The 25,517-nt window shown below is 40.0% G+C and overlaps 1 protein-coding gene across 2 annotated transcripts in view; it reads left to right on the forward strand.

The window, feature by feature from the left end:
- The window catches only part of LPGAT1 (lysophosphatidylglycerol acyltransferase 1), a 59,318-nt gene that overhangs the window by 4,493 nt on the left and 29,308 nt on the right, over positions 1-25,517 (forward strand). For both annotated transcript variants that reach the window (XM_059841086.1, XM_059841087.1), the window contains exon 3: positions 23,527-23,645. In XM_059841086.1, coding sequence (XP_059697069.1) covers positions 23,527-23,645 — 119 coding nt within the window. The remainder of the gene's footprint in view (positions 1-23,526; positions 23,646-25,517) is intronic.

A 25,517-nucleotide genomic window follows, 5' to 3' on the forward strand; every position in this document is an offset into this window, starting at 1 on the left:
GCCGATCCCCCAAACTTGGGCTCCATAGGGTTTCTTACAAAAATGAAAGCTGGATATCTTTTTATGAAGAGAGTACAGACAGTCTAGCAGTTATTTGATTTTTATATGATTTCAGAAAGGCCTTCTTATAACTCTTCTAAATCTGCTTTTTTAAAGGCATTTTTAAATAAATGCATTGCTCTTGTAGGAGCTGTTCAGCCAGGGCACTTGGAATCTGCATATTAGTGTGATTTGAAAGGCACCTTTGAATAATACTTCTAAATATTTTCCTGCATTTGTTGGAAGATGCATTCTAAAAAAAGCAAACTGAAGAGTGCTTGATCCTTTGTTGGCAAGTACCTTTTTCCCCTGTACTATAATTTGTCATTTAATATATGAGTACACCAGATAGCACTAAATAGTGTGGTAGATGGGAGGGAGATGGAGCATATCTGTGGTGGTGAATTTCTGATGATCTTTTGCTCACCTACAAAACTAGTTTTAAAGCAGTCATTTAGAGATTTCATCTTCTTTGGTCAAGTATTGCAGACTAAGTGTAATATCCATGTAATAAATCACCAAAAATAGGACTGCTAGAGATTAATTAATGACACACAGACGAGCTGTTTTGTTGCCTCTCCTGCAGTCAGAATGCAGGAGTCGGTAGGAGCCTGTGATGGTGGTGTTGCAGAATTGCAATGAGGAGTCTCTGGGACTCAGAGAAATCAGCTGGCAGTGCAGCCCTGACACTGGGGATGCTGGAGTTCTGCTCCACGATGCTCCACACAGCTCATCCCGCCGTGGGGAGCGGTGCCACTGCCAGCCTGTGCCTCTGGCTGCGGGTGGGGAGGGGCTGGCAGGTGAGTGTCCTCTGGCTACAGCTCTTCTCTCAGCACCAGGGGAGAGAAGCCAGCACTCAGCTCTTCTCTCAGCACCAGGGGAGAGAAGCCAGGGGCTCTGCAGGCTTGTGTGCACCTAGGGAGGGGGCTTCTTCAGAACTGTGCCTGGAGTATTTCATACTCCAGCAGCAAAGACAAAACCTTCAACACCTTGACAAAACCTTGCATTTCAGCATCTCGGTGACACACAGAGCAGTATTGGATAGGTCAGTGGGCTGGGGGCTGGTGGAAGGGAGTAGTACACCTGTTGCCACACACTAAAATCTATTAGTGCTGTGACTGTGCTTGCTGGTATAATGATGCAGTGCTTAATTAAAAGTGGACCAATCCTATGGTGTTACTGTTCTGTGGTGACTAATTTTAAAGAGTGTCTGTAAGAATTGTCAGATTTTGTCAAGTGAGGAGAATTTCTCATTTCTTCTCTCTTCAGCCAAGTAAAGAACAGCTGAGATTGAGATTTTGATTTTTAGTTGTCCCCAGCTCTTCTCCTCCCAAGTGATTTAGCTTTTATTGGCTGATTTATACATGGGATTAGAATGAGACCACTCTATAATTTTTTCAGCAGTCATACCTTTTTTTTCCTTCTAATGCAAAATCTTGTTTCCGTTTTATCAGTCAACAGCCTTAATTCCTCTAATCATCTAAGAATGCAAATATTTTTGTCTTCCAGAGCTGTAAAAGGTACAAGTGGAGTTGCTGTGACAACACTTCCTTGGTGCAGACAACATGTGCTGTCTGTCCTGCTTCTCGTGACAGGTTGGCCCCTCTCGTCAGGCAGGAAGTGCAGCAGAAGCTGAAGGGCAGCAGATGAGATCAAGTAAATTTTTTGTCCCATACAAGGCAGGCAGTGTTATTTCAGGAGACCTGTCTGTGCCTCTAACCCTGCCATTGGTTTTGCTCTCCTCAGTTCCTACGGTGTGATTTTTCACTGGCAGTATTTTGCTTTTGGGTCTGATTACTACTCTGAGGACTGGGCCGGGAGAGGCACAGGGAAACAACTTCTCTTTTTGAGGTCAGGCAGTGTGTGAAATGGAGAAGGAAAATGGTTCTTGATAATGTTTTTTTAGAATGTGCAAAAGGACTTGATTTGACTCAGTGGATTTGGGTAGCAGTGTACTGCACATAAACTTCTGACTTATGCTGGGGGCATGCGTGGAGTTTTAGGCAATCTCTGACTTAATTTAAGCTTTCCTTGATGTGTAGGTTATGCTGAGCTCAAGTAGGAATGTTTGCATTCATTTTGCTGTTTGTAAGAGGAAGTTTGTGTTTACCTTTGGAGCTGTCTGGATAAGAAAAGGTCAGAGTTGGATGAGTTGGGGACATTGGAGCTGTTTCCACTGTGGCCTCAGAGCAAAGGCCCATCTCAAAGGCAGCTTTGCGTAAGAGGAGGGAAGGTGTGCAGTGAACTCGGTGTCATCTTCTTTGTGCATGTGATGTGTCTGTACAGAGTGCTGTACAAAGACCCTTGTCCTTTTCTAATGGCATGAGAAACCACATCAGAAAATCCCCATATTTCCTTTTGGGGACATAGGTTACAGTTACCATACTTCTTTATAGTTCATCTAATGCCAGCAAATGTAATCTAATGTGTCAGAAGCAGTAAAGCTTGTAATTAATTTTTCTATTGTATCATTTCACTGTAAAGGGTCATTCCAAAAGATTAGATAATGAAATATTCTCTGAGTTGATTTTTTTTTTTGGAAAGCTGCTGCCTCCTGGCACAAAGCTTAGAGTAAAAGCTCACACTATTGTTTTTGTTGTTTGTTGATATTTAAGTCCTTTTTAAATTTCTTGTTTGTTTGGGGTTTTTTTCCTTTTTTCCCCCCCCTTTTTTAGAGCAGGTTAGTCTGTTCCCGTTTCACCTACTCTGGATAATACAAGAACTATTGCAAGCATAGTAAAGATGAAATTATTGATGTATACATACACAGAAAGGTGTGATTCTATAATTTGAAGTCCAGCAATGGCTGTGGAATGCTTCTAAATTAGCTCATATGCTCACAGCAAAAGGAAAGTGAAGTTTTAGCAGTTTTGGGTTCCATTCCTCCTTATAGCTGAGTTTGATATTTTTAGCATGTGTTTTTATCCCCCCTAGTTCATCAGGGCCTTTGTTTTTAGCATATCTATTCACATGAGTCTTCTTACTTCTCCCTGTGTTACTGAAGGGATATGACTGAGAATACCTGAGAGATGTGTCTCTATTCTCTTTACCTTTTCCTGTTCTTTTCCTTGATGGTAGGCTTTTAGGAACCATGTGAAATAATTACAGGAAAGCTTTTCTCCAGCTCTGATTTGGACTAGCATAATCTTAGAGAGTTAAATACTTTGTTTGCAAATTCTTTGTGGTCAGTTTTTTTTTGCACTTGAACAGTGTCATCGTGTGTATTGAAACATGTGAGAAATGATGCCTTTATGTCAAAGATGCAATTTCTCACTCTCATTTAATGTAACTAAAGCATGGAAGTTCTGGAGATTTTCAAGAAAGCTGGAGGAAAAAAAAAATTGAATTGTTAATGTGGAGAAGAAAACTCTTTTCCTCTGAAGTTTTGTTCTGGGAAATTACTTTTTTAGAATGAGGCTCAAACAGATGAACAGAATGCATCACTTTCCCTTTTCCTGTCATGTGTGTGAGAGGGACAGAAAAGTCTTGCCAAAGGTTAGTTTGGCAAGGTTTGAAGGTGCTGAAAAATGGAAGAGTTGTGCAACCCTAATTAGACAGGGTAGTTAGTAAATCCTTTATGGGATATAATGGTAGTGCTGTAACTCTGCAGGGTGAACTGAGCCAAAGTACAGCTCCAAGATACGTAATCTGCTGAGTGGAATGTCAGCCCTGCTGCTGGGATGACACGTCAGGTGCGTGATTGCGTCCTGCAGCCACACCGCTCACATAATAGTCCGGCCACTTGTGTGTCCACTTACTGAAATAAATAAGGCTAATATGTTTGCATTCCCCAAAATGTTCCATGACACCAGTGGGGGATTCTGTGTATGAGGCTGTTCTGTGTTTTTCCTCTCCCCCCACAAAGCATTTAGAGCAGGGAGTGCCACAGAAGAAAGCGAGTCCAAGCCTTTCAGACTCATCCTACCACTGCTTCAGTTTTATTGGCCAAATATTTAATGATGTGTGGTGGTCTGGATCACAGCCAGCTATGTTTTAGCCTATGCTAAAACTACCCATCCCCCCCTTTTTTTTGCTGGGTGACGTAGAAGACAGAGTCCCTAACCCAGTTCCTTTTGTGGGTGTGTTTGAGAGAAGGTAGGTACAAACAGCAGAGAGAAAGAGGAAGGAAATGCATCTTTTGGTGGCAGCACCAGCTTTAGTGTATTTTTTAAACTACTGCTTATGGCCTCAATTCAAGAGAGCAGTTCCATGCAGGATAAGGCTTTAGTATGTGAATGTCACTGAAGTAGATTTCTTCATCTTTTCTTACTGTTTTCTTAACTGGTTGATGTTGTTTAGACTGGAACAGTGCCTTCTGCCAAATTCTTTTAGAGAAGAAAACTAAGCCTAGGGTGAGAGCAAAGGGCTAGAATAAACTGAAAACTAGTTCATAAAGAAATAAGTTCTGGTGGTGGTTCTGGTGCAAGCTCAGCAATGGGGTTTCTCTTAAGTTTTATATGTGTACTATTTGAATTTGTCAGCTACAGAGGCAGTTGTAGAAAACTTCAAAAGTACTTAAGCTGCGTGAATAGCGAACACAATGCAGAAGTTGTTTGGTGTTGAACAATATAAAGTAATAAACATTTAAGTAAAGTAGCAGTTGAGGAAATAGATGAGTGTCATGGTGGAGAGCTTAGGGAAAGTTTTGTCCCAGTGAACAACTATACCTTCTGTTAAAAAAATTGTAAAGAATAGAATGGAGAATAATATTAAAAAAAATATCAATGGTTCACCTTCACAGTTCAGTAGTTTCATCTCAGTTGTTCTAAAGCTATTGAAGAATTAAGACCTCTCTAAGAGGGTCACCAGCCTCATTAGTGCAGGCTGAAATCAAACCAGAACTATTTCACTCACAACTGAACTCAAAGCAGAACCAAATTGGACAACTCAGTGATTCTGCTTCCTGGGCAGAATGGAAAAGATTCAATCTCCTTGACTCTCTGTAAAGGAGAAGATAATTTTTAGTGTCCCCATTAAAAGGTAGAACATTGCAAGTCTGTGAGATTTAATAAGACAGTAGTAGCTGGAGGTTATGTTTAATTTTTTCCTTAAATACTTCCATTATACCTTTTCACAAATGCTTTGCCAGATAATGCCAGTGGTGTTACTTCTTTTGATTCATACAACATAACCATAAAACTTCTTGTTTAAATGTTATACTTCTAAAGGGGAAGGAATTGTCCTTTTTTAAGGAGTTTAATAGTTCATAGCTTAGAGACTCACCTCAGTTTTGTAATTTAAGTAAAGGAGGAGAGGAAAGATTAATAGCTTTATTACTGCTTCTCACTTGTGTGGAACTAAAAATAGAAGTGCAAGGAGCAGAGCTGCTGCTGTTTGGGAGGACATGGGTTCAGGAAAGTTGACTCTTTAGGACAGTGGCATTAGTGCTTGTGGAATTGGGGCTTTTTTGGTGGCAAAAGGGAGGACTTCTATGACTTCTCTTAAAATTTAATTTGTTTTCTAGCATCCCATAGTTACAAGCATGTGGAGTTTCTGTGAAAGTCCATAGTGTCTGTGTTTGCTTGCCAGAAATGGGGAAAAAAACCCCATCAATATTAAGAACACATACTTTTGGTTAATTTAAGCATCAGTTATGTTTGAGTGTGGTGTTTAAGGTGGGCCATCAAACACCATTTTAATGTAGTTGTATGACTTGGGTATTTATTACCCATGTAGATAAATGTGACCATGTTTAAGTACAGTTTCCTGATGAGATTAAGCTACTTGTTTAACAGCTATTCTTTCTCTCAACTCTCCCACACTTCTGATTTGCTTCCTTGCAGATCTGTCTGCACTTGACCAGATGGTTTGGATTTCAGGCATAATTGTGTTCTCATGAGTTTTGTGAAAATTGACAGATGAGCGGAGGAGAGAGACCCAAGTTTGTGCCTCAGCTGAGGGTGCTGCAGGCAGACTCAGCCATTGTATGTCTTGTTTGACATCTGCTGCTTGTTCAAACAGTGCATCAATGATTCAGGGTTTGCCACAGTGCCAGCATATCTTGTCCATCCCGTTGGGGAGAAGGAGGTTAAACAGTGGGTTTTTGGGAAATCAGCATTTGTTACTTCTGCTTCTCGTGCAACACATTAACCTGGCAGTGGCAGATGGTGCTGGAAGCAGCATCCTTTCCTGTGGGGTTTAGTACACCTTGCCTATCATAGTATTTTAGATCCAAAAGGCATATGCAGAAAACTCCTTACTCTTAATATTAGGAAAAAGGCTAACTGGTAAAAGAACTTAATATATTGAGCTTTTAATACCTTCTACTCTATATTAAACAGAAGTTCATGTAGCCTCCTAAAAAGAGGACTGGAAGGACATCAACCTGACTGAAACTCCATCCTGATTTTGGCTAGGACAGTGTTAATTTTCCTCTTAAAATCACATCAAGATCACAAGAAAGAGCAGTGATGCTCAGATTCCTGTAGGCAGGTCAGAGTCAAAGAAAAAGTTACTTGTGAATCTGACCCAGGGACATGTAGAAACATGAAGGTCAAGACATATTTGAATATATTTGGGAAAACCAGGAAGAGAGCAGTGGTGTGGTTTGTAAGCAGCCTGAGAGTCTGTCAGGAAGGGTTCTGTACCACTGTTGCACCACTTTTGAAGGCATCACATTTGAAGTGTGGCCTCGAGTTTTGTACCTGAACCTGTCCTATTTGGATGTGCATAAACATATAGAGATGGCTTGGCAAATCTCCAACTCCAATAGCTGCCAGTTTGCTTTCCAAATGCATTCTTCTTTCTTACCCATTTTTATTTCCTGTGGTTGTCTCTGGCATGAAATTCAGTTGTTGTTGCTCCTGTCAACAGCATTACTTGGAAATAAATAGAACCATAGCCTGTGTATACATTAATAGAGAATGAAGGTGCAGTTTACATTTATAAAAATGTTTCCAGATGCAGGCCTGGTTAATATAAATGTCTATTAAACCTCTTGCATGGAGTGGATGATGTGAAAATGAACAGATGAATATTTTTTGTGTTTGGAACTCTTCTGTTTGTATTATCAAACTTATACTTTGGTCTTCTAATGTAGTAACAGAGGAAGGAAATGGGACAACAGCCAGGTCTTTGCCCAGGTAATTCTGTTGTCTTGGTGAACACATCTCAAAACACTCAAGATCATTTGATGCCTGTCTTGGGCTTCTCAAGTTTGCAGGCTGTAGGAGCACTTCTGTTCCTCCTCTCTTTCACAAATACTTAAACATACCTTTTTTTCCCCTTTGTTGCTCGCCTTCTCTGATTTGTTTTAACATCCTGCTGAACTTTAAAAGCTAAAATGCAGAGCTGAGTTCATGTAACCACGAGTGGTGTCACTGTCGGAAGGCAAAGGGTTATTCTGGGTGGCTGCTGTAGGAAGGAACCCTAGCAGGTGGCCTCCTCCCTTCTTTGCCAGTCCCATTACCACCCTTTCCTGATACTTTGCAAGAACTGTGTGGTAAATCTGGCTGTCTGGTCACTCACTGGGTTTGAGCTGAGGCATTTTCTTTGAGCAAAGTATGGAGGATTTGGTTGGGTAGGTAGAATTCTGTGTTTGAATGGTACTGACCAAAGTTCTTACTCTGTAGGAGTGCTAGAATTCTGCAGCCTAATTTTTTTTAAATTTTTTTTTTTTTTGCCTAGTTTTCTTTTTGTTTGAAGAAAAAGTAATGTCTAAGACTTCTGGCAAGAGTTTCAGGAAGTAGAATAAGCCAAGGCACTAGTAGCCACATGACATAAGAAGGTGCATTTAAAATGCTTTCAGTGTCCATTCCTACCCACAGACTTAAAAATATTCACATTAATCATTTAATTGTAAAGCAGAAGTTTGAGAATCATCATATTTTCTTTCATTTGTGGCACCCTTCTATATTTGAAATGGAAAAGCTTATTTCCGCAGTCTCTTTCACAGCTCTGTTGTTCAACCCCTTTATGGGTGCTCTCCAGAAAAACTGCTCTGCACTAAAGTAGTTTTTAAATGAACTACTGTAAAGTCTGTGATTTTTTTTTTGTTCCCCATCATTTTTCTGCTGTCATTTTCACCGCTTGTTCTAAATCTATTGAAACTTTTTTTATTTGAGCTGTGGAATTCTTCTTTAATGTAAGGAGCGAAAAGAGAGAGAGAAAGAGAAGCCTCAATTACTGTTATTGTAGTAGCACATTTCACAAATTGAGCCTGAGTATTTCATTGAAAGGTGCATTCAGTCCTGGTCTGTGCACCGAGCATGAGGGATAGTTGTTGGAGTCATCCACTCAGAATGTTTGAAGAAATTTGTTTCTAGGGATCGACCATTTTATGTTGGTAAGAGTACTGCTGAAGTACTTCCAAGTAGTGTCTGTTGGCCACAAATCCAAGGTACTTCCTGCAGTTGTCAGCAGGTGTAAGAGAAATATTTGTTTTGTAATAGTAACATATGCCAGAGAGCTAAACTTTGTAAAATTAGGAGCAATAAACTTTCTGCTGTTGCTTTGAGGTACATCAGCTAGAATAATGTAACGAGAGAGGCTGTTTTTTCCTGCTCATTGCTTAATTTGTGATAGCCTGACTGTGCCATCAAAGGTATTACTTCTGATGTTATGATGGGCTTCTCCTTACTGTCAACCTGAAACCTGACCACATACTCAATTCTTACAAGTTGCTGAACTGGTATAGGATAACCTCGGGCAAATGTAATGAGAGGTTTTGTTCTCTTGAATCATTTGTTGTGTCATACCAACAAAAGTGATACTTAAGTTTCCAGCTAGAATTGATATCATACACATTGCAGCATGCTTTTCAAACTTACTGTGGCCTCTTGTTTTAATAATGAAATTTGCATAGACAGAAACATAGAACTAAATTTAGGAATTTGCTATTATATTTATTTGCATCATTAGCTTCTAATAGGTTTATGATTAAATTATTTCATTAAATTTGTGGTAACTGAACATCATTTCCCCCAGCCTTTATGAAATCCATTATCTGGAAAAAATTACCCTGGTATCTAACAAGTCCAAGGGACAGTTCATGTTACAACCTCCTTGTTGTAGAGACTTATTTTTAGATGAGAAGTTTTTTTAAGTCCTTGAAACATAATGACGGAAACATTTAACACTTCTCTTAAAAGGTTCATCCTTTTTCCTTGCATTTGAATCTAGTTATTTTTTGATTCTTTGCAGGCCTTTCATTTTGAAGTGTGCCCCTCCACGCTGCAGGTTGAGCATGTCCAGTGCTGGGTGTGTTCTGTGGTATATGGCCACACTATCCTGCTGGAGCTGGAGGATGGCACAGAGATGTGTGGGTGGAGAAGAGAGTAATCCTGCAGCTGTTGATTAGCAGCCAGTTTTATGGCTTGAGGATATTGATTTTCAGATTATGCTGCATCTGCATTCTCAGTGTTCTTGTGGTCATTCAGGTGCTCAGTAGCCATTTTTATTGTCCAGACTTGACTAAGTTGAAAAGATTTAAATGGTCAATGTCCTTCAAGTGGAGACACGCTCCTCACTTCTGAAGTCTCTGTAAGGAGACAACAAATAAATGCAGAGAAGGCCTTTTGCCTTTCCCATGTAGGCTGTTTAACCAAGGTAATGTAAAAGTAAAGGTTTTTCCTGGCACTTCTTTTGTGTGGTGGTTATTTGTACTGGACAGTGAGCTGGGCTGGAAAACATCGGCCATATAACAAGACATCATCATGTCTTCTTGGAGTAATGTAGGCAAGAACTGAAGAATGTGAAGAGGTGACTGCAAGGTGTCAACTTGGTTCAGGTAAACAGAAGGTAATGATCAGAGCTGGGATATAGGGGTGGTCTTACCCCAGGTAAAATCTTGACTTCCACTAATAGTATTGTTTTCTTGACTTGAACTTTAAGCCAGTGATTAAAGTCATGCAATTTGTTTCCCTGAGGAGGAAAAGCAGATTAAGACCTGGTTTTGTTTGTTTGTATTTAATCAATACGACTTATTTAATGGATATATGAAATACTATGTTTTTCTGACCCCAGTTGATTTGAACACTGAGAAAATGGTTTCCTTTCTTAGTAGTGTAATTAGAATTTTTTTTTTAACGTAGCTTATATTTTGAAAAGCATGGTCTTACTCCTTAACTTTTGTCACTCTGGCAGCTTTTCTTGCTGTGTACCCTCTTGCTGTAACTCTTGCCTGCACCTGGTCCCAGTGGTGCAGTTCAGAGCTAAGCAGGTGAATGCTTGGGGCTGATCAGGTCTTTTCACCATGCTATTAATTAGAGTTTCTGTGTAGAGAGAGATGAATGGAAACTCTCACTTGGAGTTCAGGCAAGTTCCACATCTTGTATAAAGAAAAAGCAGTGTTTGCTCACTTCCAGTCTGATTGCAGTTTTCTGGTTCCTGTGTTTCATAAACCTCAAGGCACGTCAGAGATTTTCATGGGTACCAGAAAGCCCTTGATGAGTTCCCTCTCTAACCATTATGTAAGTGCTCTAGAATAGCTGTGTTTTATCGGTTTCCTATGAGAAATTGGGTTGCAAGAAAGAAAGCAGTGACAGTTTCCTGCATTCTGCACGCCTTTTACCTCAGAGAGCCTCTTGGGTAGTGCTCTTGAAAAGATTGTAGTCCCAAATCATACAGTAACTTAAAACTTACTGTGAAAACTGTGACTGAGGCTTACAAGAAGTGTCTTTTCATTGCTGGCCACCCTCTGCAGTCCCCCATGCAGGATATAATAACTAAATTTGGCTGAGTTCTTCTGCTGTCCCTGGAAAGACTTGGTATAGCATGGCTTTGGGATATTTGTTGGAAAATTGCTGCATATGTCATGTAATTTCTGCAGCTGTGTTTCTTGGGAAAAACATCTGAAAAGCTTCAAGATGCCCTGGTTTCCTTGTTATTATATTGGAAGCTTGCAATCTGCAAATCTTAAAAGGAGAGGAACTGGCCCTCTCTTCCTGGGCAGGTTCATTGCTATCTGCCACCAGTTACTTGCTCTTTAAAGCCCTACTTCTAACTGGGCTTACTGGAGGATCTGGACTAAGTGAGACCAGAATTTTCTGTATGGCTGCAACTATGGCTTTTGAAATTCCTCAACACTTTTTTTCCCCTTCCCATAAAGAGTAAAACAGCAATTTTGCAGAACTTTGTAGTGGTAGAGCTTGCTCCTTCTTAAGCAACAATGAAAATTTTGTGCAGTCTTTATCAGATTTTGATTTTGAGCACCTCAGCAGTTACCAGTGAATATACTTAAAGTTTCTGTAATAAATTCTTTTAAGTCTTATGTATTGCTCTCAGAAGCAACCAGGACTTGAATCTGTCCACTTCAAAAGCAGAAAAATCTAGTGTGGATTGCATCCACCTTTTTACCTATCTATGATAATAGATGATTCTTATCTTTATTTCTTTATAGCCATCAGACTCTGCTCATGTTTTATGTTTTCTTGGAACAGCATTACAGGTTTTTCTCCAGTTATTTATTTAAAGCCTTGTTTTTGCCTTTCAAGTGCATTTTTTTTTTCAGCAAGTCTTCATCCAGTTTCCCTATTATTTACATTATTCTGGACTACACAGTGCAGACCCTGTTCCTGTCATATAAAGAAGAAAATTTGATCCTAAACAGCGTGCACCTCTGCTGAAGCAGCTGAACAGTTGAATGGGAGCTGTGGGAGTGCTGTGCAGTGACTTGTCGATTTTTAGTTTTGGCCAGTTTGTTCTAGGCTGGCCAGTTTACATCAGGATTTTCAGAGTGAACAGCTGAGGTTGCAAAGAAGGTTTCAGCCTTTCCCCCACTTTAAAAGAGAGAGTTCTCTGTCTGGAGGAGACAGGCCTGCAATTTCACAAGTTGTTTGTTCTGCATAGACCATTATCCTCATGGGATTTTTCACACATTTGGGTTGGATATAATGTTTTTTGGTGTTGATGACACAATCTGAGATGTATCCCTTTGCTCTAGGGCCGGAAACCTTGGCTCTCTTTTCTGGGCATAGTCTCCCCCAGACCCTGACTGGGTTTTGTCTGACTGCTTTAGCCCTGTATCTGTTAGCTTTTTAAGGCTGTATGATGTGTTAGCTGTACTTTCTGAGCCATCTTAGCAGTTGAGGCAAGTGCAGTACGTTATGAATGAGTCTTTTTGGCATCAGGGGAGTTTCACATCTGGAAAGACAAGCAGCAGGATCACATTAGTAATGCATACCATTGCTAGTGACTCAAAAGGAAACCGAAGTAATGGTACTGTAGTTTTTGGTTCTGCCTCTGGGTGATTTCTGCTGTCTAGTCAGCTTCTTCTGCAGAGACAGCTCAGGTTATTGCTGGGATGCAGTACTTTAACTGTGACAGAGGGTGTGCTTTCGGACTGCTCCCTTGGGGAGAAAATTTTTTCTTTGATTTGCTTTCCCCAAACAAATCCAAAGCCCACTAAAAATTAAGCAGCAGTCTCTGCCTAAGTAGTGGCTCTATACCTCTGTGACACATGGCTACAAAAATTTTGTACCAAGGATGTTTAACCTTATTTTGTACATCAGCCTACAAAAAGAGTGGGGAGGATACAGGTTTTTAGCATGTTCTAAACATGTTCTTTAAAAGAACAAAACTCTACACTTGCTATGCTTTAGAGACCACAACATGCCTAACAAGTTTGTTTCAGAAAAAAATTCACAGCAATTTTGAAGTTAACCTGGGTGACTCTTCCTGATTGTGCTTTTCTTGTTGGGCCAACCAGACTTGCCCAGCAGGTCTTCAGCCTGGCAAACCACAGTTCTGTAAGGATTCATCCTGGTTCAACAGGTGCTTGCTGCCCCATCATGCCATCTTCTGATAGTCCTGATTGTGCTGGCTTGTCCCTTCTAGTTTTGGGTTTTTTTCTACCAGCACAGATTGTGCATATGATGTTGCTGTGACTCGCTTCTGCTTCTCAAGTATAAGAGCAACTTAGGTAACTATTTTAGATAAATATCTTGGATAAAGATAATGCAGGAAATAGTTTGGGCCTTCCCACTTTACATGTTGGGCTTTTTTTTTTACTTGTTTTGTGTTTGTGTTTACTTGTTTACTTCCCACTTTGTTGTTGGGGTTTTTGTTTACTCTTAAATTTTGTGTTTGAGTAGGTGTCACTACCTGTATCTGAGTATTAAATAGTAATTTGAATATCTTGATGTTCAAGTAACTTAAAGTAGTTCAGTTTCAGTCTCACTGCTTTCATGTTTGTCATGCAGACAAAACAGTCTCCATAGAGGAGTTCACTTTTCCATAATATAGCTGAAGAGAAAAATACCTAAACAAAGATCTTCAGATGAAGATATCAAGACTTCCTAGCAGTGAGCACAATGGCTTATTCTGAATGGCTAAAATGCATTGTTGCCTCAAGCTCCTGGGGTTGGTCCCACTTTTTTTCCTGAGTTTGATGATCCCAGATGAATCATACTCTGGTTCTTTCATATTAAGATTTGAACTGTCTTTCAGATTTATGTCTTTGCTGCAGTTCTACAGCAGTAAGTCAGAAAAACGTTGCCAGTTTTTGTTTGCAGTTTGTGCTTTGTGATTGTAGAGGCTGTTCCTTCTCATGCTGCAGGATGAAGTTGTAGGTTTTGTTGTAGCTGCACATATCTACTAAGAGAGAGTTCTGTTAACACTGTGTTTTCCCTCCTGGTATCAGGCTGTTAGAATTGTTTGGAAAGGACTTCTAAAGATCATATAGCTCAAAGCCAGGTTAGTTGCACAGGTTGCACAAGTTCATGTCCTGTCAGGGTTTGAACAGCTCCAAGGATGGACATTTCACAATCTCATTGTGCAATCTGGAAACATGCTATAGTAAAGATGCTTTGGTGGTGTGATTGTTGTGGGTTTGTTTTTTTTTTGCCTTGTGTTGAAGTGGAGTATGCTATATTTTTGTATTTTTCTCTATTACCTCTCAACCTGTCACTGGACACTGCAGGGAAGAGTCTGGATAAGTCATCTTTATACTTCTCTCTGGGCCTCTATCAGGTACTGACACAGGGGTGTGATTTTCCCTCTGAAGCCTTTTGTTCTTCAGGCTGAACAGTCCCCGCTCCCTCAGCCTCTCCTCCTATGAAAGATGCTCTGGTCCCTTCATCTCAGCGGCTCTTTGTTGTGGTCACCCAGGCCACCTCCCAAGCCCCACACAGCTGCTGGGTCGCTCCCTCGCTAGCAGGATCAGCAGAGAATTGAGAGTCAAAGTGAGAAAACCCATGGGTTGAAGCAAAGGCAGTTAAATGGGAAAAGCAAAAGCTGGGCACACAAGCAGAGCAAAGCAAGGAAGTCTTTCTGCAGTTCCCCATGGCAGGCAGGTATTCAGCCATCCCTGGGCAAGCAGGGCTCCATCACACAAGTGTGTGCTGGGGAAGACAAGCACCATCCATCGCTCCAAACATCCTGCTTTTTCCCTCTTCCCCCCACTTCATATACTGAGCATGAAGTCATATGGTATTTTCTGACCTGAACCCAGGAGGGAACAAGTTCTCCACTCATGCAGCAGATGGGTAATTTTTACAAGATAACAGTAGTTTTTAAAGGGAAAATAAAGAGAAAAGTGCCATAGCACTTGCATTCCTGTCAGTGTTTGCTGAGTCAGACCCTGTTTGTCAGCTCTGTTCCTGCTTGCTTAGTGGCACAGCAGTGGTAATGGGGCAGATGAGATTGGGTGAAGTACTATAGCAACCTGCTGGGTTCAAGTTATTAAAAATACAGAGCCTCAGCCAACTGCTATTTGCTTGAAAGGGTGATAAGGGTAACAATAATAGGAAACTGTATTTGTGGCATTTTTTCCTTACCCAGCAGCACTGGTATGTTTTTTTACCAGAGAAAACCAACACTCTTTCCTTCTCTCTTGCCCCTCTGTAGTACTTAGCCTTTTGCAAAAAGGTGTGCTGGGAATGTTGTAGTGGTGTTGTATTCCAGAATTGCTGCTTTCAAAGTACTTTTCTTTTTAATTCTAGAAAAGCCAGGCTGTTTTTCCTAGAGCAGCCTTACAGATAGAGTTTTCTTTGCGATTAGGATATGCTTTGCATTGTAACCATAGTTAAATTACTGTCATTTCAATATACAGTACACTGAAAAGGACTTCTAAGATGTCAGCTTAGGGTAGTCCAACATCAGATTGGCCTCTTGTTAAAAGCAGACATCAGTGTTACAGGTGAAACCCTGAAATTTTGACTCTTGCATTTTAAAACAATGGAAAAGTATTATGTGGATTCGGTATTTAAAGTCACGGCCTTAATTGGTGAGAATCCTTTTTCACTTGTAAAAATTATTCCTGTGGATAAAGAGACCAAAATACAGGACCCACAGCCTTGTCTGGCAACAGGTCTAGTTAAGTGCCAACCTCTGGGAGTTAGTGATGGGAGTTAGTCTGTTGTTTCCATCATCTTCTCTGACCTTGGACTTGAATCACAAAGTGTAGAGTGGTAAAAAAAATTGTAGGTCTTGGCTGTCTCAAAATTTTCAAATCCATACTCTCTGTTTAAGGAGGACTAAAACATCTCTGTACCAAAATTCCATGGGACATTTTTTTCATCCGTAGGTCTTGTGATCAGTGATTGTCAAATGAGGTTACTTCCATTGTGCAGTCTTAGTAAGCTGCAGATTTTGTCTTTGCACTCTGTAAGAACTTAGCTGAGATTCTTCTATTCCGAACCTCTCTGATATTTGTTTTATGAAAATATGATTCTTTGCTTCCATCACTTATGGCATTACAACTTTTTGGTCATCCCCAGTGTTAAGAGCCTTTTGACCAGGAAAAGGCAGAAGTTCATCTTTAGCTTACATTCTTTTTTTTTGGTTTATGGTAATCTTAAAGAAGTCCTGTAAATTTGGTCTATTTTGTGTTGGTAATAGACTTTTTTGAACATACGTTGACGCTACTTCTTTCCACACTGTAACTGGGAATGACAAAAATGCTACAGGATATCAGCTTTGCACACAAGCTGAAGTGGTGGCAGTTAATCTGAACTGTGTTTACTCTTGGCTCAGTTTCATCTGCCTTTTTAGGACCTTGGTGACAGTGTGCTTCTAACTAGGTAATTTTTTGTGTGTATACTTTAAAACTTGTCAGGATAATTTTAATTAATTATTATTTAACTTCTAGGCCTGATCATTTGATTGCAGTGTCCCTTAATAACCTTTACTTGTGCTGATTTTTTATTTTGAAATATTCTTTAATGGTGAGAAAACTTGCTAGACTACCCCACTGTTTCGCTTCTCCTTCTAGACTTCAAACAAACAATTTTTTTCCTCCTGTCCATTATACCATCTGCAGTATGCAAGGTATTAAAGCTTTAGGATATTAGTTCATGAATGCATTGATGTTCTTCTGGGCGGTTAATGTATTTCATCTGTCACTGGGGAGGAATGTGCTGTTCAGCTCGCTGCTTCTGCGAGTGCTGTGACTCATGAGCGCGAGGTGCTTCAAAAGGATTTCAGCACTCCATCTCCTTCTTCAGTCTTGCAGTTGCTTTTCTAAGAATAGAAGCAGCAAAACAGACAGCGGAGTTCCTTCTCAGCTGCTACAGTTCATTACTACTGTAGTCATGAAAGCTGACATCAGTCTTCACATCTCACAGTTCCTGTTTGCCTGTGGGGCTACAAACACTGTGACTTGTACTGCTCCTTGGAAGCAGGCACCACCATCTACAGCTGGGCTTCCAGTTTGGGTGATCAAAACTATGAGATGTGGGACTTGGGTGCCTCAACATGTCAGGCAGTGCTGTGGGAGCAGCACGAAATAACTGAGACCTCCAGAAAATGTGGAGGGTATGTCCGGTGCAAGATGTGTTCTTGTAATACTTAAGATATATTGGAACTCTTCCTTAAATATCTGCTGTGGTCATAGCTTGTGTATTCTAACAGGATCTTTTAATTTTAAAAGTTTTCTCATCATATAAACTGCTTGCCTAATACAGCTGCGAAATGTTGAAGCTCTTGAAATGTATTGCCAGTACTTAAAGTCAGTGGAAGAAGTTTGCTTCCTTGAAGGTGAGCTAAGGTTGTGCTGATTATTGATTCTCATTCACATATGGGTAAAAGGAGGCCTCTCATCAGCCACAAGCGTCGTCTCTTGTGCCAGTGAATTATAGAACTCAAGTAAACTGTACCCTTGAGGTCTTGAACGTGCACTCCAGGAAAATTAAGTCAGTCTTCAAAAGCAGTCATTGCTAGAGCTTATTTCCAAAAGGAACTGCTGTGCTTTAGGAAAAACCTGGTTCTTGGGTTGGTTAGAAAGGTGACAGAGCCAGGGCATCTCTGTTGTAATTGTCTCCTGTTTTTAACACTTCTGACTGTTGGTTAATTGAAGTAAGAGGGTGGTTGACTTAGGGGATAAATACTGTGACTACTGAAGTGTTCTTGTCCACTAAGCACATCTGACTTTGAACTGCAGGAGGGGGAATGGAAGCTAAGAAGAACTGAGAGCAAAAAGAAATTTGTGTTGTTTCGTACTGTGAAACGTAGAGGTGTGCAAAATGGTTGGTCACAAAAAACCAAAGATGGTGACTAGGACATCTTAAACCCAGCCTTGGCTTATTAGCATATATTGTGGGAATAACCTCCCTTTATTTGCAGCCTTCTCTTCCCCAGCTGCTGTTTCTACTCTGAGTTTTCTATTTCAAGTGTTTTTCTTCATTGAAACAAAGGGGAAAAATTGTCAGTGCAGTCAGTTTATCATCATAAAAATCTGAATCAAGTTATCTGTAAAGGATGCTCTTTTTGTTAGCAAAACCTGGTTTGAGATTGCGTGTTTACAACCTAAAGATATGGATATGGTAGCCTTGAAATCAACAAAACTTCTGTTAGGAAGGGTACATTCTTTAATAGAAGAAGGACAGTATATGAAGTGAATCCATGTTTAATGAGGTAGGATATTGTATGTATGTTCTTTTCTTCCTTTTCTGTGCGGTATTTTTATTCATCATCTGTACCTCTTGTGTCTTATTAAAAACAAGATGTGAAATCTTCCTTGGCAGTAGGAATTTTGGAAGGAAGGGTGGGGTATGAAAAGCTATTTTTCTCTTTCAAGTAGTATATGTCTGATTTTATGTAGGTGTTTTTAAATATATTCTGACCCTAAAATACGTGCTTAATAAGTGTAAAAGACTAACCGTACGATAATTAGCTAAGTCCATTTTTTGTTTTCCTTTTTTTCACTGTAGACAACCAGTTCTCAGAGATAAATAACTTAACCTTTTTGTGAAGGGTAAAAAAACATCTAAGTAGTATTTAACCTTTGGTATCACTTCTGGGATTTCGTAATGCCAGCTATCAAAGAATCGCATCTGTTAAGGAGAGACAAATGAGTTGAACAACTGTACATGATTACTGCAGTTGAAACATGCTTTGACGAGTTGTTTGTGAATAACAGTAAAGCAGGATTGCAACTTGCCAGACATAAATGCTTGACTAAGAGGGGAAATGTTTAAAACATAGAAACCTGGTTGTCAGGCATTAGTCACTGCTCAATACCTAATTTTTCTGCTAGGTAGCAGGGTGGCTTTTTGAGGAAGACTGTTCCTCAGTGATGCTTGTTTATTTGTTGCTGAAGGTTTCCAAGTGATCTACTAAAGGTGGTTCTGTTCAGTTCTGACAGTTGCCAGTGTGCAGCTTCTTGGAGCAAGTTTGCATGAAGTCTTGTGACGCTGGATGGAAGTGATCAGAAGGGAAAATAAACTATGGGTGGGTCTAAAAAGGCAGGGTCCTGTACCTGGGGAGGAATCACCCTGTGCACCAGCAGCACAGTCTGGGAGCTGACCTGCTGGAAAGCAGCTCTGTGAAAATGACCTGGAAGTCCTGGTGGACAGCAAGCAGTCTGTGAGCCAGCAGCACCTTGTGCCAAGAAGGCCAGCGGTGTCCTGGGGTGCATTGGGGAGAGCATCACCAGCAGGCTGAGGGAGGTGATCCTGCCCCTCAGTACTGCTCTAGTGAGGCCACATCTGGAGTGCTGTGTACAGTTCTGGGCTCCTCAGTACAAGAGAGACTGGAGCTGCTGGAGCTGGTCCAGTGGAGGTCTACAAAGATGATGCAGGGACTGGAGTATCTCTCTTAGGAGGAAGAGATGAGAGAGGTGAATGAGGGGGGACCTCATCCATCAGATTCTTAGGTGTCTGGAGGGGGATGTCAGAGGATGGACCAGGCTCTGCTCAGTGGTGTTGGGCAATAGGACGAGGACAATGTGCAGAAACTGATGCATAGGAATTTCCACTTGAATATGAGGAAGGTCTTCCTTACTGTGCAGTGACCAAGCACTGGGACAGGTTGTCCAGAGAGGTTGTGGAGAATCTCCCGCACTGGAGATATTCAAGAACTGTGTAGATGCAATCCTGTGCCATGTGCTGCTCTGGGGTCATCTGCTTGAGCAGGGAGCTTGGGCTGCATGAGTCACTGTGGTTCCTTCCAACCTTACCCCTTCTGTGACACTGGAAAGTTCTGGAGTGGAAGTTCTTAACTTCTCCCAGTTTCTAGAGAAAGTTGTGAATATTGTGTGGACTCAATTCTAAATAGCAGATAAAGTGGATATCCAAATCAATTACATGTTTACATATATTGGAACTTTTAGGTGATTTGTGTTTCAGTAGATGTGATTAGAATGCTTAAGGTGACTTCCCTGACCTTGCCTTAAAATGTCAGTCTTTAAAACTCAGTGCTTTTTGAAATAATAAATTAGGACTTAAGTTGTTATGAGGCCAAGGAGATCTATGCCAATTCTTAGGGGACACTAAGTCAGTGAAACTACTGACTATAACAAAGAAGCGATGCTGAAAGTTTCAGAGCATTTTTAAAGTTTTAAAATACAGTATGCAGAATGAAATTGTTCAGATTAATGTCTGGGCAGTTGCACAAATCAGTAGAGTGCCCTTCTTCCAGGTATAGTTCTATATAGCTCTTCCAGGTATAGAACTATATGTAGTTCTTCAAAACTATAAAATAAATCTAGTGAATGGTTAGTTAGGTTAGTAGTCCTTTACTCAGCCTTGTGACATACTGTAAATGAAGTGCTTGAATATTTATTCATAGCATCACTTGAATGCAGGCAGTTACATTAAGGACATGACTTCAAAGTAGCCAAGTGTTCTGAGAACTTGCAATAACTAGTAATAGTTCAGTAAAAATATGGGAAAAAATTGTATTACTTTTGTTCTCGGAGCTCTATAAGGATTAGCTCATAAAAAGCTAAGTCTGCAGCTCATTAAATGAAATATTTTTTTGATGTTTTACATCTTACACTTCTTTTTATGAGAGAAGGATAAATATTTCTGTCCTGGGGCTCATGTAATTGCAAGTAGATTTGTCTTCATACTTTTCTAGTGAAGCCTTTTGCTCACAATCTGAAGTCATAAGTGAAGTCTCTCTTTAAGCTAAATCACTTCTGTCTTGCCACATTAAAATGATTTCCTGCTCTTTACTCCCTTTATGTTATTTTACTATGTTAAACTGCATTTGCAGAAATCTAACTCTTGTCAGGCTGTAGACGCAGAACTGCTGTCTTTAAAAAATGTGCTCTGGCAATAGAAAGAAGCTGTGAGGGAAAGTTTACTGGATCTCTGGAACCCAAGTAACAAATATTTGTCTTTGAGCTGTTTTTTGTCTTCTTACAGTGGAGCAAAGCAATGTTGTTGGTTCTGCTGCCATGCAGCTGAGGTTTTGATTTCAGTGTTTCCAGCGACAGTGGCGGAATGTAATAGTGCAAGTATTTCTTAAAGCAAAAGGTTCTCCTTTGTGTGGGGAGAAAAGTGAAGACAAGCATTTATTCTCCCCACTGAATTTAAAGGGACACAGTGAACTTAAAATTCTAGAGATTTAAGGGTTTGGTTTTTTCTTCTTTATAAAACTGTAGTAGTGGCAGTGGTTTTTCTGCACACTTCTGTGGTTTGCTGCTCTCTTTTCAATCCAGAAACTCTCTGTAAAAGAGTTGGACAAAGTGATTCTGTTCTCCTTGATAATCAGGTCAATCAATTGACCATAAAGCGTGATTAAGCACAAGAGACAGCCTGGTTGCCTGAGGAGGAGTGACAGAGGGGGAAGAAGCTAGAGGAAGGCCAGCTGGTACCCTGGGATTTAATAACCCACTACCTGTCAGCTGAGCTCTTGGCTTGGCTGCTTGATAGGTGTAATGAGTGGAGTAAATTAGTTTGAAGAACTAAATCAAACTTCATTTTTCTTCACCTTGTGTTTGGAGTGGGATCACAGAGCTCACCTTTTTCTTACTTCACAGCTGAAACCCCTTAGTGCCTTGTGAGCTGTTTGTTTGTTTTATACCCTCTTGTATTTAACAACAGTAGGTAAAATAGGTAATGAGAGGTTTTTTCCCCTGTATTTCTTTGACTGGGCCTATCTGAAAGTTACAAAGTCAGACATTTGTCTTCACCTACTGTGTTAAAAGTGTACCTTTTTATAGCAAATTGAGCTTCATAAGTTCTCCTCTTAAGTTGTTTTCAAATGTATGCTGCTTCTCATGCCTTGTATTTTTCAGTAATGACCTTCATTTTAATCCATTGTGAAGTTAGATTTCTGAATCATTTTTGAAGAGCTTCATTTTAAACTGGTCTATAATTTGAATTATTAGTATTAAGTTGCTATGTTCCAGGGATATATTTGTAGTAAAGAAATGCATTTACTTTCTCCGAGTGATCTAGAAATAAAATAGTTTTATTTGGAAACAGCTACCTGTGAGAAATGTGATTTTGTCGATACTTGATATATTTAGTACTTAGTTTTTATTACTTTTAGAAAGCCACAGATCAGTAAGACTGTTGTATATTGGCTGCTTAATAGAAACACTGAAGTAATAATTTGAAAGTTGGTATGTTGTTGATTCATTTCCCTTTAAAACAATTCTCATTTCATCTGGATTTCTTGCTCTGTGGGATACTGCCATGGTGAGATATGTGAAACATTGATAAGGAAGGTGCACGTCAACTACAGCTGCCGTGGCCAAGCATTTTCCAATGGAGTTCATGGAGTGAGAGAGGACATCACAGGGAATGTGCACATAGTGGGGAGGAGGGATAAAGGGGCTCTTCCAAGTTCATGGTGAGAAAAATAAGAGAAAGATCTGTGCTTAGCTTTCCCAGGGAAAGGAAAGGTGACTGAACATGATGGAATGAATAGTCCTCTTCACCCTCATGTCTCTAGCCTGATTTATCTACTTGTGACCAAATACAGCATTTTATTTTTTTATTTGGTGTTCAAGTCTCAATTCAGTACTAATTTTGGAGCTGTTAGAAAGTAATAAAGTGGCAGTTTTTGAAAGTGTGGTACTAATTGATTTCTTCAAGGACAGGGAAGCTATCGTGGATTGTTGGTTCTTGTCTTGAGTGCATAGCCTATTATCTTTGCATCAGTTAAACCAGCTATTAAAAGACAGTACAGTAATTAGCCTGTGCTGAGAGTTTTTCACTGCCTGAAGACTTTTTAACAGTTCAAAAGAGTCAGTAGTGCAGGTGAAATACTCTGTTTGTTGTCAGAACTGAAAATAATAGCCAGTAGGAACCACTGAAGGTATGGAACAAACACAGAAAAAGTTATGTCCTATGTGCATGGGCAATGCATCTTATTTTTCTTTTGGAACTTCATAGAGCTCCTCTGCCTGTCTCCATCCTTTCCCTTAACCCTGCACTGCAGTGTTCATCCCTCTCACTGAAGAAAGACAGACTCTACTCACTTGTCTCGTTGCCCCAATAGCAGCATTAGACATATTCTGATCTCGAGTTTACAGCACACGTTTCCTAGTTTCCCACCCTGTGTTCTTTGGGAGGCAGTCTTCTCTTTCTCCACTTACTTACTTCATGATGATGGAACTATCAGTTTTAACCCGTCTTCCTTATCTCAGCGTGGTTTTGACAGTCAGTGTAAGTGTTGGGTGATAATCAACTGGATCTTGCTTCTGACATCATTCTTGCCACTGTAGCATTTGGTCTATAAAGTATTAACTAATAGATTCTGTCATCTGAGCAGCATTTTCTGAACCCACTTCCTTGCCTTTAGCTAACTTGTTTAGATTTGAATGAATGAGTTTGTTTAACGTGGCATTTTAAACCTAATGATCCAAATACAGATTTTTTTGTTTTGCTTTTAGTGGAGTAGAATAATAATAGTGAGTGTAGAAACAAAAAAAACTTGCTAAGTTAAAAAAAAAACAAACAAGCCCAGCCAGCACAACACACAGCTGACAATATAATTTTCTTTTTAATCTAATGAGGTGAGATAGATGAATACGAAAGCTGGGTCAAAAAGCTTATGTAATTTTCAGACCCTAAATATAGAATGGTGTAATGACACAAAAAAATCAATCTCTGTGCACATGTTCTGGTAGAGTATTTTTGTTTTGTTCTTATTCTGCGCATGCAGTTTCAAACTAAGCTGGATACCCCCTGCTTGGATAAACAGTCTTGCTGATATTCCTGCCCTGTGCTATGTGCCAATATAAATTGACATGTAGCATGTAGGTTTCTTTATGATTGTAGTCTGGGTGTGGGGTCGTTTTGTTGATAGAAAAATTTCCATGTTCTCATTGTTAAATTTACCTTTTTTTTTTTTTTTTTTTTTTTTCTTTAATAGTAGTGGAATGGGGTGATGATGTTAAAGCAGTGTCAGAAGATGAAGCCATGGTGCTGGTGAACCACCAAGCGACGGGTGACGTCTGCACTCTGATGATGTGCCTTCAGGATAAAGGCACGGTAGGCTACATCTGGGGCAGGGTGGGGGCTGCTGGGTGTGCTGGGTGCCCTGCTCACATCCCTCTGCAGCCCTAATGGCTCACTTTGGGCTGTTAACCCACCAGCTCATCTCAGTAGGGAGCTTTTTGTTTGGATTTGGTCCAGTGTGACAGCCAGCAGCTTGGAGCAGGTTTAGATCCTGAAGATTGTCTTTGGAGAAGGTGAGCTGTGAGCTGAGTCACTGTGCATCCAGTCAAGGTTAACGCAGAGGGAAGCAGATCTCATCACAAGCAATCATGTACTCGACTTGTTCCTCTCACCTCGTGCCTTTGTGCAACTCAAGCCCAATTTGCTCAGACCAGCCCAGGTCTAGCTTCTTGGTTATGTCTTTATTCCAGCGTGGAACTTTTCTCAAAGCTAGAGCAAGCTGTGTATGGGATTGTGGTAGGATGAGGGCATGCCAAAGTCAAGCTACCTAGCTCAGGTCAGAATTGCTTGAGCTCTTATTTCATAAGCCCTTAAGGATTTCTTGGTGAGAAATGTGACTAATGTTAATTGTTCCATGCATTGCTGTCCAGAAAATTCATGTCTAAGGAGTGGAAACCAGAGTATAGGATCTAAACAGGAGATCAGATTTATGTACAAATCAGGAAGAAGGGCATGTGTGCGTGATTAGGCTACAGAGGGTAGGAGGCATACCTGTCAAGCTGAAAAAATGCATCAGCTATATCTGTCTTAGTGTTGTCTTCTTTCTTGAAGTGTCTTAGTGTTGCTTCCTTCATCATACCCTGAAGAAACAAGGAAACAAGAACTGGTTTTGTTGCAGCTGCACAATTTGTACCTGGCACTGTTTTTCTTAGTACAAATTAATATAGTTAAGGGTACACTTATCTTTATCAATGATTTACCATTTTTTAAAGTTTTCCAGATCTTGCTTATAACAGCAAAGCTGATTAAAAAACCACAAACAAAACAATTAAAAAACCTTTTAAACAACCCAATCTCACAAATGGTAGTCAAGATGAAGCAGAGACCTTTCTTTCTTTCTACTCTAGTCTAGAGCTGTTTTAAAAGTACTTTTGATTGCTTTCATTAATTTTGGGATTGAGGGAGTTTGGTAAATATGGTATTCTGTGCTATTCTGAGTAGAATGACAGAATAAGCTCTTTAATTTCCCTTATCAAAACTGTAAATAGGACAATCCTATGGTAAAGATATGACTGTGAGGGTGTAGTCCTGTGGATATGTATGGCATATGATCTTAAGCACTGGTTTATAGATATAAATCTAAGTCATGCTTGTCCCATTTGACCCCATGGCTTAAACTTTTCAGTCAAGACAGAGTAAGTTTCAGTGAATGTAGGAGATGCTAAAGGAAGGCATTGAGATCCCAAATAATCTTCACCATGGAAATTACTAGGTTTGCATGTTTTCAGAAAAGCAGAAAATCCCTAAAATCACTATTCTTTCCCTTAAGTAGTTGCAGTCATTGCTCTTAGAATGTGCATGTCCACAGCTTAGTATGGCTTTGATGTTTTTAGCTAATAAAGAAAACAATATGAGCTTCAATACAGGCTTAAAATACACCATGAGTAGTACAAGTGGCTGAAAATAATGAGAAAGATCAGGATAGTTTGTTTGCTAGAACTTGCTGGATCAGGTGCTTTTAAATAGCATGCTTCATATTTCTAAAGAGAATTGCCTTTACTTAGGGTGACTGTGAGAGTACTGGAGGAAAAAAAATAAACCAGAAATAATCATTGTTCAGTGTGCAAATGCTTAAATTAGTCAGCTTTCCTTAAAGCCAGTTTAAACTTAACATGGAGTCCTTCACAAGCTTGATACTAATCTATCAGCAAGATTGTAATTTTCAAGAATTTTTTTTTTTTGTTT

Source organism: Haemorhous mexicanus, chromosome 3 (assembly GCF_027477595.1).
Source record: "Haemorhous mexicanus isolate bHaeMex1 chromosome 3, bHaeMex1.pri, whole genome shotgun sequence".
Classification (NCBI taxonomy): domain Eukaryota; kingdom Metazoa; phylum Chordata; class Aves; order Passeriformes; family Fringillidae; genus Haemorhous; species Haemorhous mexicanus.